The sequence below is a fragment of the Hyaena hyaena genome, unplaced genomic scaffold (assembly GCF_003009895.1).
Source record: "Hyaena hyaena isolate Hyena2069 unplaced genomic scaffold, ASM300989v1 scaffold_39, whole genome shotgun sequence".
NCBI lineage: Eukaryota > Metazoa > Chordata > Mammalia > Carnivora > Hyaenidae > Hyaena > Hyaena hyaena.
This window is the reverse complement of record NW_024080671.1, coordinates 534,773-549,558: the sequence shown is the minus strand read 5'-3', so window position 1 is coordinate 549,558 and position 14,786 is coordinate 534,773. Positions and strand designations below refer to the sequence as shown.

Below are 14,786 nucleotides of genomic sequence, written 5' to 3'. Positions count from 1 at the left end.
GACTCAGGATGAAGTCACAGCTCTGAACTCAGGTTAACAAATTTTACTATTACACACACACAACAATACTGATCTCTATGTGAAAGTTCCACAGGCTAAGAAGGGAAAGGTCTAAGCTTCTTGCTTTTTACTGGTCGTGGTTAGGAAAAGCTGACTTTAGAGGGAGCCTTCAATGGCAATGGGGCCACTGCCTTTCAATGTTGTTTTAGCCATCTAGAAACACGGTGTCAGGGCCTGACAAAAATCCAAAAAAGGATTCAGTTACTAATCTGTGATCAGAGATAACTCAGTATTAGGAACTGAGCATCATGGTCCTTCAATTTTAAAATGTCAACATTTCAGGGGCGCCTGTGTGGCTCAGTCGGTTAAGCGTCCAACTTTGGCTCAGGTCAGGATCTCACGGTTCGTGGGTTCGAGCCCCGCGTTGGGCTCTGTGCTGACAGCTCAGAGCCTGGAGCCTGTTTCGGATTCTGCGTCTCCCTTTCTCTCTGCCCCTCCCCAACTCATGCTCTGTCTGTCTCAAAAATAAATAAAACTATAAAAAATCTTAAAAAATAAAATAAAATGTCGACATTCCAGTCATTAAAAGACAAAAAGCAATTCCATACAAGCCAGTGTTCTAGAAGGAGAACGAAACCAGAGTCAGCGCAGTCAATCCAAGCAAGTTCTCTTCAGTGACATTCCGCGGTGACTCTACATGTCCCGCCCCCCTCCAGGGGGCTGAGGGAAAGGGCTACTAAATCAGGGCCGAGTGCACACGTTACAAAGCGGCACACATTAAAGAATGTTCAAGAACGTGACACATCTCCCACCTTGCTGGATGTGAAGACCTTAATACCAATAAACTAATGAGTACAACTTGGTACGTCTCATATATCTGAGGAATACCAGAAATAAGACTTCATGACTGCAAAATATATAGAGGCAAACCTCAATACCCACATGCACGTATTGAATTTAAACCACAGAGCGCGTTGATACAGAAATGACGATTCCCATGAGCTCTGGGGAAGTTCCAAGAGCAGAGAACCACTGTGTCTCAAATAAAAAGGAGATCTTTTGGTTTCTGATTTAATCTCTTCCTTCTACTACTCCGTGAACAGATTGGCTAACAACTCAATTATGCTTCGAGTAAGGATTTTAGATTCATTCTTTAACAAACTGAACTGGAAAAAGGTTGAAACCAAACATTATTCTTTTAAAACACTAACCCCATCATTCACTTCTGATCTGCATTCTTGCCCACCAGATTCAAAGTTTCTGGGGGAGAGAGGGAAGAAGACAACAAGGAAAGGAGAAGGGAAAGAAAAACCGATTCATTTAAGAATGTAAATTATTTCATCTTTTTTTATTACTTGACCTACTGTTAGGACAATCTATAACAAAAAAGAATCGAGTATATTAGCACACACAGTATAACCAGACTAGTAACCAGGAAACAATACAAAATGGTCCTTTGGCCATCTATACTTTCTAGAGCAGTAGATCTCTTAAATTCACTTAACCAAGCCCAAAAATAATGACTTCTAAAGCCCTGAATATCGACTAAGACAAATTATGCCAATTGTGATTTCTCACATATACTTAGACTGCACAGAGAGAAAGCTTTAAATGTGATCAATTTTCAATTTAGACTTAAAATTCCTTAGATTAAAAACTACAAAAGGGAGTAAACAGCAAGCCAAATGATTTAAGAGCAAAACTCATTTAGAAAGCATCCTATATATCTAAATATACATGAACATGAGTATATACATATATGAAACTTGTGCAAATTCATGGCATTCTAAATAACTCAGTTAAGTACAGTTTTGGCATTTAAACAAAGATTAAATCAAGCTTTAAGCTAGTAAGAACATAACTTTTATTTTTCATTTTTTTTTAAATAGAAAAGGCAGCTAAACACAAAGTACAGATCAGAAAACCCTCATTTAGTACAGGTAACTTTGAAAAATAAAAAACTGTAATACGGTGGTTTTCTATCACACTAAAAGTAAATTAAACCGCTTTCCCAGATTTATACTCCAAGCTTCGTAACAACCTGAAAACTGTTCAAATCTAGGAACCGAACCCACCATGACCAATGTGAGTTCCCCGGGAAAGGGCAGGAGAGGGGACTGATGATCAGAGCCAGTCACACACAGATGGAAACATGCTTGCAGTCACTCCCAAATATAACCGCACGTTATATATAAATCACAATGAAAAGAAAAGTGCCTGACGTTACAGAACTGTGAACCTTTGTTTTAAAAAAATTACAATAATAAAAATAAACCGCTGGGTACCGTCGGGTGCACGTGGAACAACAGAGCACAGGAGGAGGGGGAGGCTGGAAAGGGCTGAAACACAGTTAAGACTCAAGACACAAGTTTACTTTAGAAAATCAAAACCGTTTGCCAGAGAAATCAATGCTAAGTAGAAAGCGGAACTTCTCAACCTGAAAGAACAGAGGCGCACGCCTCCCCCCAGCCCACCCCAAATTCTACTTGATGTAAAAAGAAGGGAAAATGGGAAAACCAAAGTAAACGCTTCTTCCCAAATCTCCTGCCCCAGTGGGTTTAGCGGGACAGAGTCCCCAACACCGAACTGTGTCCCCCTGGCATTGCCCCCTTTACCAACATCACCTCCATTTTCCTGGCAGGACATCTGTTCCACCTGTTCTATTCCCAGCAAACTCAGTCTCCTGGAGGGGGGGGGGAGGTGGTATCTGGGAGTCAACGGAAGGATGTACATTTAGCCAAAAGCTCTACATTAACGACCAAGAGACCTCTGATTCTTACTCCCGATTCAGCATCTGGTGATCGGTATTTGGCACTAGCTGGGTAAATAAAGGTCTAATCAGAATTTCTGAGCGGAGGCAGATGTAGTTAATCCGTAACTCAGTATTTGTAGCCTAGATCTGGTTTCAAACTCAAAAGGCAGGCGGAGACAGCCACATCAACACGTGTCAGAGCTGGGAAACACTAACGGCAAGAACAAACAAAACCAGGAAAATGAGCTTGACAAAAATTCTGATTAAAAGAAAAAAAAAGACCTCAACAGATCGCGTCCGTCCGATAATTAGCAAAAATGGGCATCATCCCACCCTTAAGCTAGCTGAAGTACAAGCAGGTATCTTTCTACTATACTAAGATTTTTCTAGATCTGTTTTTTCCTAATCCTCAGAGCTTAATGAGAAATCATTTATTCTATAAGGAAGTACAGCATATATGGCCACAGTCTAAAATATATGACTGGAAGGTCGTGTCACTTAGAAACAGAAGCCCCTGCACCGTCACCCCACTGCTCTATGGCAGCCCAGTGGCGCGGGGGGCCTGGCCCGGAAGCAGCCGCGCCACCCGGGCTGGGCCCCAACACTGCGCAGAGAGAAGCGGGAACAGCAAGGTCTCCACGGGACTCTTTCTATTTATTTAACTGCAGAGGGATATTCGGTCAACGCTCCAAATGAAAAACGGTGCAAGAAAAGCGACTTTTAATAGAAACAGACGAGAAGCCGCCGTGCTGCCAGGAGGGGGAAAGCCGTCTGCGCGAGGGAAGCACAGACCGGGACCGGGGACAGGGCGACAAGGAGGCCCGGGCAGCAGGTCTCAGACAGACAGCGACACAAAACTGTTGTACTGCTGGATGTTTCGCTTGAGGATGTCTGAGCACGGGCCGAGGACACGTTCAAATCGGGGTCGGTCCAGCTTCACGCACTTCAAGGGGCCGCGGGCGACCACCGTGGCAGCGCGGGGCCGGTTCATCAGGAGCGCGATCTCACCTGTGAAGGAGGGACAAGGGTCAGGGGAGGCCAGAGTCCCCCCCGAAGCCCCAGAAGACAGCGTTTACTGGTCTTCAGAAGTCAGTACGGGGCCCCCAACCTCTGCACCTGAACCCAACGGACAGGAGACCATCGGTGACTTGACTCCTGACCGGGTAAAGGTCAAAATCTCACCCTCCGGAGAGCCAAAAAGACTACGGTGCGAAAAGAAAATTCAGAAGACAGACAAAATTAAGAGAGTGCGTTAGCCCACGGAGAGGGAACCTGAACTCTGTACTTCGACGAAAGCCACGTACCAAAATAGTCAGAAGGCCCCAATCTTCCCACTTCCACAAACTCCTCGTTTTCTGACCGACGCTGTAGCACAGCAGCTGAACCCTGTAATAAAACCACCAAATGGCAAAACAAATACTCTCACGTCCAGGGTGGCATTTTACATATGCATTTTGGTTAATTTAAAAAAAAAAAAAAAGGCTTCAGCGGCGATTTTCCAATCCTCCCGTCCACATGAGAGATGACTGAAGAGAGTCCTGAGCCGAGCTTCGATCCCTATCCACCAACAGCCCTGCCGGGAGCCCCTCCTCACAGAGGAGCCACAGGGCTAAGACTCAGGTTAGCGAACTGCAGCCAGGGGTCCAAACCCAGGCTCGCTGCTTTTATAAACAAAACGTTACAGGCACAACATTCACATTCACTTACACACCGTTTCCGGCCACTTTTGCACTGTATTCTTCTACTACGAGTCGAAGTCCAAGAGCAGCGTCTTTGCAACAGAAACCTCAAGGCTCGTAAAGCCTCAATTATTAACCGACTGGCCTTTCACAGAAAGGCCCTCAACTCGTGGCCTTTAGCGGCTAGCATCTCCTGAGCCGCATTCCTAGAAAATGTGCTCTTGAGGCTCTGGTTGGCAGGCAAGAGTATGTGCTCTGCGAATTGTGAAGAGAGAAACCAGAGCTGCTTTCAGCATGTAAATGCCTGCCTCTAACCCTCATTTGCCAAATGGTCCAAACATACGATTTTAAAAAGGATGGTGCGGAGCCATACTAGCTTGTTTTGCTAAATGGTTAAGTTTCATTTGGCTTGCATGATAAATGACTGAGTAGGCCAGAATTTGGCTACTACTTCTTAAACAGTCCTTCCAGAATGGATTCCAGCTCAGTTAAAATATGGTGGCCTGGCAGAACACCAAACACCACCGCTTCAAAGCGAAAGAGAAGTTTTAAATAAAACTGTCAGGTATTCCTAAAACACGAAGCTGGAAATCAGCATTAGCCCCTTTTCTCTCCCTCACGGTGTTCTACTTTTCTCCCCCCCAGTAAGGATCGCACACAGGCTCCTTTACCTCTAAAATAATGAAGAACTCGTCCCCGGGCTCTCCCTGCACCACAATCTTCTGCCCGTCCTCAAACTGAACGGGTTCCAATGCATCAGCCACTGTGAGACGTTCCCACTTGTCCAGAGATTCTGAAAGGCAAGAATTCAAAGAATTTCTCTACACTAGTTGTCACTGCTAAAAATGTCAAAACTGTAAAAAGCATGAATCAAATAGCCATGCCCATTTAATATTCTAGTAGTGCTGCAGATTCAACATGGAGCCTCTCTTCAATTACCCCGAGTCTCCACAAGGTCCTCCTATTACTTACAGATGACCCTTAGATGCTTACTTCAGTAGTCCAGTGACCAGGTTAATCTCTATCAATTGCACCCAATGGTAAATGAATAAAAAAATGGAATCATTAAGTCTTCCTAAAGAACACCATCAATGCAAATCAAACCTACAATTGCAAGACCCAAAAGTCAAAGATAGTGTTGCCATCTGTACTTTTCCAGAGGTTCACAGAAATAACTTAACCTATTTAAATCTTAAGTTGAATTTATCTATGAAATCCATGAGAACAAGACAAGAGTTCCCAAAAGCCAAACTAAAACCCAAGTCATTAAGTAAACGCAACCCTTTCAGAGAAAGGACAAATAAGGGGAAAAAGTCAACTCGCTGTGACAAAACAGTGGCAGAAGACTATTCCCTAAGAGCCACCGTTGCCCACCTCCCAGAGAAGCGCAGGCTGGGACAGTATCTGTGAGGCCAGGAGACAAAATACACACAGCTGCTCCAGGTTAACCTGCTTTACTCAACTTCAACAAACTTCCAGCACTTCTTCAGAGGTCAGAAAATGACACCTAATTTTTCTACAGAGTAAAGGCATTCTTGGAAATATTCAACTCTCTCCTGAACCAGTCAACTCACCCATGGAGCAACAGAGACAGAAATCAGAGGGGGAATGACTGTCAATGTCCATCATCAAAGAAGGACACTTTTAGCCTTTCTGTCTCTCCCAGAGGAATGAGCAGCACATAATTCCAGGAAGCTTCTCCCACACCCACCACTAGTAAAGAGGTCTGTCATACACTAGCAGATTAAATACATTGTAAAATTACTTCTAACTTGGTCAAACTTCAACTTTGTATTTTTCATTATTGTTAGCAAAAAAAAAAAAAAAAGTGAGTTGGTAATCAGGGCAGTTTTTAAGAAATTAGTATATTAACACTTCAATTTAACAATTCTCTGTGTGATCTTCCAAAACTCACCTAAAATAGATACTTTACTAAGAAACTCCTCATACATCTTCCTCTTTCTCAGCGTGCTTCCCTATAAATGGGAAAAAAAAAAGTGATCTCAAAAATGTGTAATTATCACATAATGCTGTGGAATAAGAAATATTAAGTGTTAAATAAACTTAAAAAAAAAACAACAACAAAGAAGTCAAAGCTTGCTGCCACTTCTTGACCAGTGAGTTTCTTCATGTTGAAGATGGTAAAGCCTCTGGTTCAGCCTAATAAAGAACTTCGTAACTCGCTCTTAAGAGTAACACCATGCATACGGGCCCAAGAAGGTGCCTAGGACAACCAATTAACGAAATGCCAAGTTTCATCAGTTCTCCAAAAAATCTACCAAGTTACGAGTGTGACAACAGCAGAACATGTCTCCGGCCCTGGGTTCTCCTGCACAACCCCGATCTGCCACAGAACTAGGGACAGAAAACTGCTACCACCTCCAGACCTCCTACCAAAAGCAGTACCCGAACCCCTAACTTCACCAAGCTGTCTTACCTGTAAGGTTTGTTAAATACCGTGTATCTGGGGGGAGGACGGGGGGAAACACAGTCCTCTAGAATGTCCTTACACGCACATATGTGTCTATTTATACATACACATCCGCCAAATACAGAAAATATTCAAAGTACATCCAACTGCAGACGGTCAAACGGCCGGACAGGCACTGCACAAATTCAAGAGGACAAGGGCAGGCAGCTGGTGCTTCACATCTAGAGCTACTCTATAAATCTGTCACAAAGTTCTAGGTGAGCAGAATGTTCTGATGGCTTTATTATTTTGTTTACTCGTCCAGTCTCGCGAGGGGACATCTGCACTGCTGACAACCCCCCTGCAGTTTAGGGAGGTGGTGACCTCCGACCTCCAACCTTCAGGCGCTTCATGCTCTTAGAAGCAGCACCTCTTGAGCTCCCTGAAATGCAAATGAGACGTGTGCAAACGTGGGCTGGCCACCACAGACGCACCACACTGGTGTCCCCTGCCGCTGCTAGCCGGACGCTTGCTCTACGAGGCCTGGGGGTATTCCTCAAGCGCAGTGACAGACCGGAATCATACATCATACTCCAAAAGCCCTGGGGCTCACCATGAGGATTCTTCTGTAGCTGTCTCGGTCGATACCCCACAATTTCACATTCGTCTTTGCTTTGACAGTGGCTGCTCTAGGCGTTCCATAGATCAGAGCGAGTTCCCCAAAGCTCCCTCCTTCCCCAACACTAGTTGCCCATTCGTTGTTGACGTAGACCTAAAAGGCAAATGACAAAGAATCGGTTTTTTTCCGACACACACAAACACTGACTGATAAAACACCTTGTGAGGAATCAGAACACGGAACTTGGTTCCACACGAGAGAACGCGCTATGTCTGTAGTATACAGAGCAGGGCAAAACAGCTGATGTCTACTAAGGAGTTCAATAAATCACGAGTGTCTGTGATTTTCCGGGCTGAATTACCAGACACGAAAATGTTCCCCAGCGGGAGGATTGGGGCAAAGGTAAGCAAAGCATGAACAGCTTGTACATTTAGAGAGCGCTGTGCCGGGTACTACACTCAATATCTCAGCTGCAGAAGGCACCGAACTGTCTAGTAATCCTGTGACAGCAAAGCTGTTGTTTTGCCCATTTCCCTTGTAAACAAGATTAACAGAATCAAGGGAGCTGGACCAGGTCTCAGAGCTAACGCCCAGGTCTCCCTCACATCCACCTCACCACACAGCACACACGCACGCTTGAACCAGGACTCCAGTGAAAGCCTTAAACTGAATGTCCAGGTAAAGAAATTACCTTTAATAGGTTAAAAAGTTTCTCTGTGTCATTAATATATTTGGCAAAAGATGTTGGTGGAGTCTGGCATATGGGGATTTTAACAGCCCTACAGAAGCACTTATGGGGATTTTAATAGCCCTTCAGAAGCGCTTAAAAGTAATTCGTATCAACACATTAACTTTTAAGACTATCAACATATTTCTGCAATTATTAAATCTTACATCCATCTCTCCTTGATCAATCACATAGAAGTTATCCCCTTCATCACCTAAAACAGAGTAAAGAAAGTTAGATGTATAATGCAAATTAAAGAAACATATCAGAATTATCAAATTAATGTAAAAATAAATTTATTTTTCCAGAGATGCTGTCAGAGAAAGTGTGTTATAAACTAACACACTTTCTTTCGGGAAGAAAAGTCCCACAATATAATTTTGAAGCCAAAAAACTGATCAACTGTTTTAGTCATCTCATGCTAAAGAATAACTCTGAAAAATAACTTAAAAAAAAAAAAAAGCTGTATGTGTACCAAGATAGTACCTGCTACATGATCATAACAACAACAACAACAACAAAACAAGACAAAAAACAGAGTAAGTAACAAAATGTCAGACTGTCACTACACTGCAAAACTCACCAATTATGAGGACCCAGGAAATATCAAGAATAAATAAAAGAAAGCGGGGGAGGGATACCCATAAAGTTAGACCCGTGTTAATATATAAGGGAAAAAGGTAAAAATCAGTAGCAGGCACAGAATCTTATAAATAGATGGGCTATGTGATTAGGAACACAAGTGCTTTGCTACTTCCTACTTTATTTTACTCTGTAAGTGGTTAATAATATAAAGGATATATGAAGGATGTATGGTTCCGAAATCTCACATAACATTCAAAATTAAAATGCAATATCCTTTAAAACTTACTATAAACAAGGCTGTATCAGATACCAGAGAAAACAGAAGTCCTTTAGTGGAAGTGTACCTTTAGCCCAAAGGATTTTTAATTTAAAAAAGAAATAGGATCAACTGAGATGATCATACAATTTTTATCACTTGTTTTGTTGATGTGGGACACTGATTGATTTACAAATATTGAACCATCCTTGCATCCTTAGAATAAATCCTGCCTGATTGTGATGAATGAACTTTTTAAATGTATCGCTGAACACTAATATTTTGTTGAAGATTTATGCATCTATGTTCTCAGTGATACTGGCCCATAGTTTTCTTTTCTTGTGGTGGTTCTGTCTGGTTTTGGTATCAGGGTAATGGAGGCCTTGTAGCATGGATTTGGAAGCTTTCCTTCCCCCTCTATTTTTTGGAATAGCTTGAGGAGACTAGGTATTAACTTTAAGGGAACATACTTTAACGTGACAAAAGGCATATACAAAAACCAAACAGCTAACATCAGAATCAATGGTGAAAAACTGAGAGCTTTTCCCTCTCTGGTCGGGAACAAAACAAGGATGTCCACTCTCACCACTTTTGTTCAACACAGAACTGAAGTCCTAGCCACAGCAATCAAGGAAAGGAAAGAAAAAAAAAATGAGGCATCCAGATTGTAAGAAGTTTCAACTATCACTATCTGCAGACAACACAACACTATACACAGAAAATCCTAAAGACTCCAACCAAAAACTACTAGAATTCACGAATTCAGTAAAGTGGCAGGATACAAAATTAGTAGTCAGAAATCAATAGCATTTATATACACTAGTAACAAAGTAGCAGGAAGAGAAATTTAAAAAATAGACACCATTTACAACTGCACCAAAAAGAAATAAACTACTGAGGAATAAACCAAAGAGGTGAAAGATCTGTACTCTAAAAATTATAAATCACTAATGAAAGAAATGAAAGATGACAAAGACAACGGAAAACTATCCCATGGTTGTAAGACTGAAAGAGGTAATGTTAAAATGTCCCTATCTCCCAAAGCAATCCACAGACTCAGTATGATCTCTATCAAAATACCAACACCATGTTTCACAAAACCAAAAGAAATAATAATAAAATTTGCGCCCTGAGAAAGAAAACCAAAGCTGGAGGTATCACAATAGCAGATAGATTTCAAGATATACTACAGAGCTTAGTAATCCAAACAGCGCGGTACTCACACCAAAAGAGACACACAATCAATGGAACAGAACAGAGACTAGAAATAAACACATAAGTATATGGTCAATTAACATATGACAAAGGAAGCAAGAATACACAATGGGGAAAACAAAAGGCGCTGGGGAAACGGGATACTACATGCACAAGAGTGAAACTGGACTACTTTCTAACATAAAACACAAAAATAAACCCCAAATGGATTAAGGATCTAAATGTGAGAACTGAAACCATAAAAATCCTATAAAAGAAAACAGGCAGCATTTCTCTGACATCAGCCACAGCAACAGTTTTATAGATAGGTCTCCATAGGCGAAGGACTACATCAAAATCAAAAGCTTCTGCAGGGGCCCCTGGGAGGTGGCTCAGTCAGTTAAGCATCTGAATGTCTTGATCTTGGCTCAGGTCATGATCCCGGGGTCCTGAGATCGAGCACCCCACCGGGCTCTGGCTAACAGGCTAGAGCCTGCTTAGGATTCTCTCTCTCTCTCAAAATAAATATACTAAAAAAAAAAAGTTTCCGCAGCGAAGGAAACCATCAACACAAAGATAATCTACTGAATGAGAGAAAATATGTGCAACTCATATATCCAGTAAGGGGTTAATAGCTAAAATGTATAAAGAACTCAAAAAACCACAATCTGATTAAAAACTAGGCAGAGTATCTGAACAGACATTCTTCCAAAGACATACACATGGCCAACAGGCCAATGAAAAGATGTGTACCACCACTGATCGTCAGGGAAATGCCAATCAGAACTACACTGACATACCACCAAACACCAGTTATTACAGCTAAAACCAAAATGACCAGAAATAAGAAGCACTGAGAAGGATGCAGAGAAAAAGGAACCCTCATTTACCATTGGTACGTATGTACAGTTCTGGGGAAAACCTTATGGAAGTTTCTCAGAAAGCGGAAACAGAATTGTGTTCCCACGCGCCTCTAGCTTGCTCAGCTCCAGCAGGAAAAGAGGGCTAAGTGAGGAGGTCTGTGTACCACGGCTCCTACCCAGCGACCGCCAGGGCTTCCCCACCAGGTACACAATCGCGCCCTCTACTGGAGGGGCGAAGAAACCTCCTCCTCCTAGGCCTGGTGCTGAGGCCCAGGGTGACCAGGGTGACATTATGAGGCTATCGGAAGTCCACTGAACTTCTGATTGGCAAACTTCCTTTCCAGCGTCAGGTGGGAGAACCTGCTCAGGACTTCAAAACAGACCTGCGCTTCCAGACTGCAGCTACTGGTGCCTTGCAAGTGAGGCTTTCGCAGCTCCTGGTGGGCCTCTTTGAAGACCCCAACCTCCATGCCATCCGTCCCAAACCGGTCACGTGATTATGGCAAGACATGCAGCTAGCACGCCGCACACGTGGAGAGCGTGCCTCAGAATCCACGAAGATGGAAACGGTTTCATTCAAAAAAAAAACACCAAAAACTTTCTCTCCTTCCTGTTACTAGTAGTTCTAAACATTAGATATTTTTTTCCATGGGATCAAAAGGCACCTGAATATATGCTTGCAAGTAGGAAAATAGACAAAAAATCAAGTACTGGCAGTTTTTCCATTTTCATTTGTGTGTGAATTTTTATTTTATCATTTTTTTAGTATTTATTTTTGAGAGACAGACAGAGTGTGCGCAAGGGGGGGAAGGGTCAGATAGACCTGGAGACACAGAATCCAAAGCAGGCTCCAGGCTCTGAGCTGTCAGCACAGAGCCTGACGCGGGGCGTGAACTCATGAACTGTGAGATCCTAGCCTGAGCCAAAGTCGGACACTTAGCTGACCGAGCTATCCAGACGCCCCTGTGTGTGATTTTTTAATATAAATGCGGGGACATAAAGCATCAATGCAAGTCAGAATGTCTCAGTGGACACGTTTCAGCAGTTCAACTTTGTGATGATAATAAATAAACCGGTTACATTTTTCTGGACAATGCCAACCTTTGGATTTTCTTAAAACAAGTATATCGACAGCAACTAAATAGTGTTTGTAGCATTTTCATCAGACAGTAGATTCGATTCGACAACTTTGCATTGTCCTACATCAAGTACATGTTTTTAATGTTGTCTATCTTCTGTGCTGTTCATGTTAAGTTTACTATTAGAATACATTAAACTATTTGAAAAAAGTTAAAAATAGAAATACCACTAATCCAGTAATTCCACTATTGGTTATTTACCACCAAAAAATGAAAACACGAATTGAGAAGACACATACAGCCCTGTTTACAACAGCCAAGATACAGATGTAACCCAAGTGCCCATCCACAGATGAATGGATGAGGACAACAATGGAACATTATACAGCCATGAAAACAACAAGCAGAAGACCATGCCATTTGCAACAACACAGATGGACCTAAAGGGCATTATTCTAAGTAAAATTAGTCAGACTGAGAAAGACAAATATCCTATGACTCCACTCATAAGTAGAATCTTAAAAAAAAAAAAAAAAAGCACACATACACAAATGAACAAACAAATGAAAAGCAGAATCAGGCCTATACATACAGAGAACACATTGATGGCCGCCAAGGGGGAAGGGGAAGGAGGAAAGGGCAAAAGGGCACAGAGAAGGGGGACAGGCTTCCAGTTAAGTCACAGAAAAGAAAGGGACAGCCTAGGGAATTCAGTCAATGACACCGTATAAAGGGACAGACGGCACCACAACCCTGGTGAACACGACGTAATGTATCAATTTGTCAAATCAGTGAGTTGTACCCCAAAAACCAATGTAACATTGTCAACTATACTCAAAAAAAGAGGGGAGGGGAGGGGAGAGGAGGAAAAAAAAAGAAAAGAGAAAAGAGAAAAGCAAAGCAAAGCAAAGCGGAAACCTAGCAGTGTAACAGAAGGAAAATGGGAGGCTGAAAGAAGGAAACACACTTCTGAAAAACTTGTGCAGTCCCAGAGCACCGCAGGCCACGGAAGCGGCAGCCCTTACCTTGCTGAATAACGGTCTCTCCAGCAATAAAGGAAACCGGAAACATGGCATCAAAAATATCACTGCAAGACACACAAGGTCTCAGGTTACATCTCATGTGCATCTTCTATGAATTTCAAACACTAACTTTAGACTTAAAGCTCCCAGATCTTCAGCCTGGACCGTCATCAGGTGAACAACTATTAAAACTTGCAACAATGAGGAGACCAGACCAGAGCTGTACTGAAAAAACAGTAGAACAAAGAACCTGAACCTACCTTCTCTCATTGTCATCAAGATGTGAAAAGAGCACATTCTTTTCGATGGCTTTGGCTAAAGCAGCCATTGTCTTATAATCTTTCGGTATAACCTGGAAAAGAACAGAAGGCCCAATGACAATTCCATAAACCCAAACCAGATCAGGTCTGAACATGCATTTCAATTAAAGGTCAAGACATGCTAAGGTAGTTCATCGAGACTGCTGTATGTATTTAACACAACCCATTTTATCTTCGGTGATCTACAAAGTACTCAGTAAATATTGACTCACGAATCCCCTTTTCCTACAACCAAGCCTATCTAAGGCTCATATTTGGTTTCCAGTCAACAACTAAAGTAACAAATCACAACCCCTTGACCAAAGTCATCATTCTGAGGCAAAACTCAGCATTTTATGACAGTTGGTCATGTTTTGAACTGTGATCATGTACTACTAGCTTCACAACCCTCTTGTCAGGACCGTCTCTTCCCCCTTCAGGCTAACAGCATCACTCAAAATGGCAGGCTAGACCTAAGGAAGAGCCAAAAGGAGGAACGAAGCTTCCAGAACAAAAGGTTAAAAGTCACAACGCGAATTACAGGATGTCAAAAAACAAACCATAGTACAAGAGAAAAAACACTGCCTGCTTCTTCTACTGCAAGGCAACATGGGAAAGAACCCCCCACCCCCAAATACAATCGTTCGCTGTTTCACAATCATTAGGAGTTCTCTCCTCTAATGGTGCGTCATCACACTACCCGTTCCCCGGTACCCAAAAGCTGCTCGGGATGAAGTACAATCATCCTACGTTCTACTCTTCAAAACAGTGCACGCCTCCACCAAAGGCGGCTGCCAAAGCCCGCGGGCCCTGAAACACTGCCCAATGTGCAGCTAGAGTAACTACCTTTCTAACATACGACGCGGCATCTTCCTCCGTGTAGACTTCGGCACTGATGGCGCCCCGTCGCCTCCGGCCCTTAACCACTGGGTTGGGGGGAGGAGGAGAGATCTCATCCTCCCTCGAATCTGCGCGAGTGCTTCCTTTCTGCAGATTCTGAATCTGTTTTGCCTCCTCCTGAAAAGAAGTTACAGGTTTATAAAATGAGACCCTTCGGCATGTAAACTTGATATTCGCCTACCCTACCAGGTGCATGCAAGCCCATCTCAAGCACGTCGAATCTCTCCCTCTGTTACCAATGTGCAAGTGAAGGAGGAAAGGCCGTTCCAAACGCAGAAAAGTGGACTCAAGTTTGAAAATAAATTATTTTGGGGCGCCCGGGTGGCTTAGTCGGTTGAGCGTCCGACTTTCGCTTAGGTCATGATCTCGCGGTTCGTGGGTTCGAGCCCCGCGTCGGGCTC

General features: G+C 42.9%; 1 protein-coding gene across 2 annotated transcripts in view; it reads right to left on the bottom strand.

Annotated features, from left to right (window-relative positions):
- Positions 1–3,015: 3,015 nt before the first annotated feature.
- PRKAR1A (protein kinase cAMP-dependent type I regulatory subunit alpha) overlaps positions 3,016–14,786 on the bottom strand; it is a 19,708-nt gene continuing 7,937 nt past the window's right edge. For both annotated transcript variants that reach the window (XM_039229775.1, XM_039229774.1), the window contains exons 3-11: positions 14,332–14,502; positions 13,447–13,538; positions 13,190–13,251; positions 8,355–8,401; positions 7,455–7,613; positions 6,347–6,407; positions 5,103–5,224; positions 4,057–4,138; positions 3,016–3,760 (exon numbers count right to left, since the gene is read on the bottom strand). In XM_039229775.1, the coding sequence (XP_039085706.1) occupies positions 3,588–3,760; positions 4,057–4,138; positions 5,103–5,224; positions 6,347–6,407; positions 7,455–7,613; positions 8,355–8,401; positions 13,190–13,251; positions 13,447–13,538; positions 14,332–14,502 (969 nt within the window). In that variant the 3' untranslated portion in view covers positions 3,016–3,587. The remainder of the gene's footprint in view (positions 3,761–4,056; positions 4,139–5,102; positions 5,225–6,346; positions 6,408–7,454; positions 7,614–8,354; positions 8,402–13,189; positions 13,252–13,446; positions 13,539–14,331; positions 14,503–14,786) is intronic.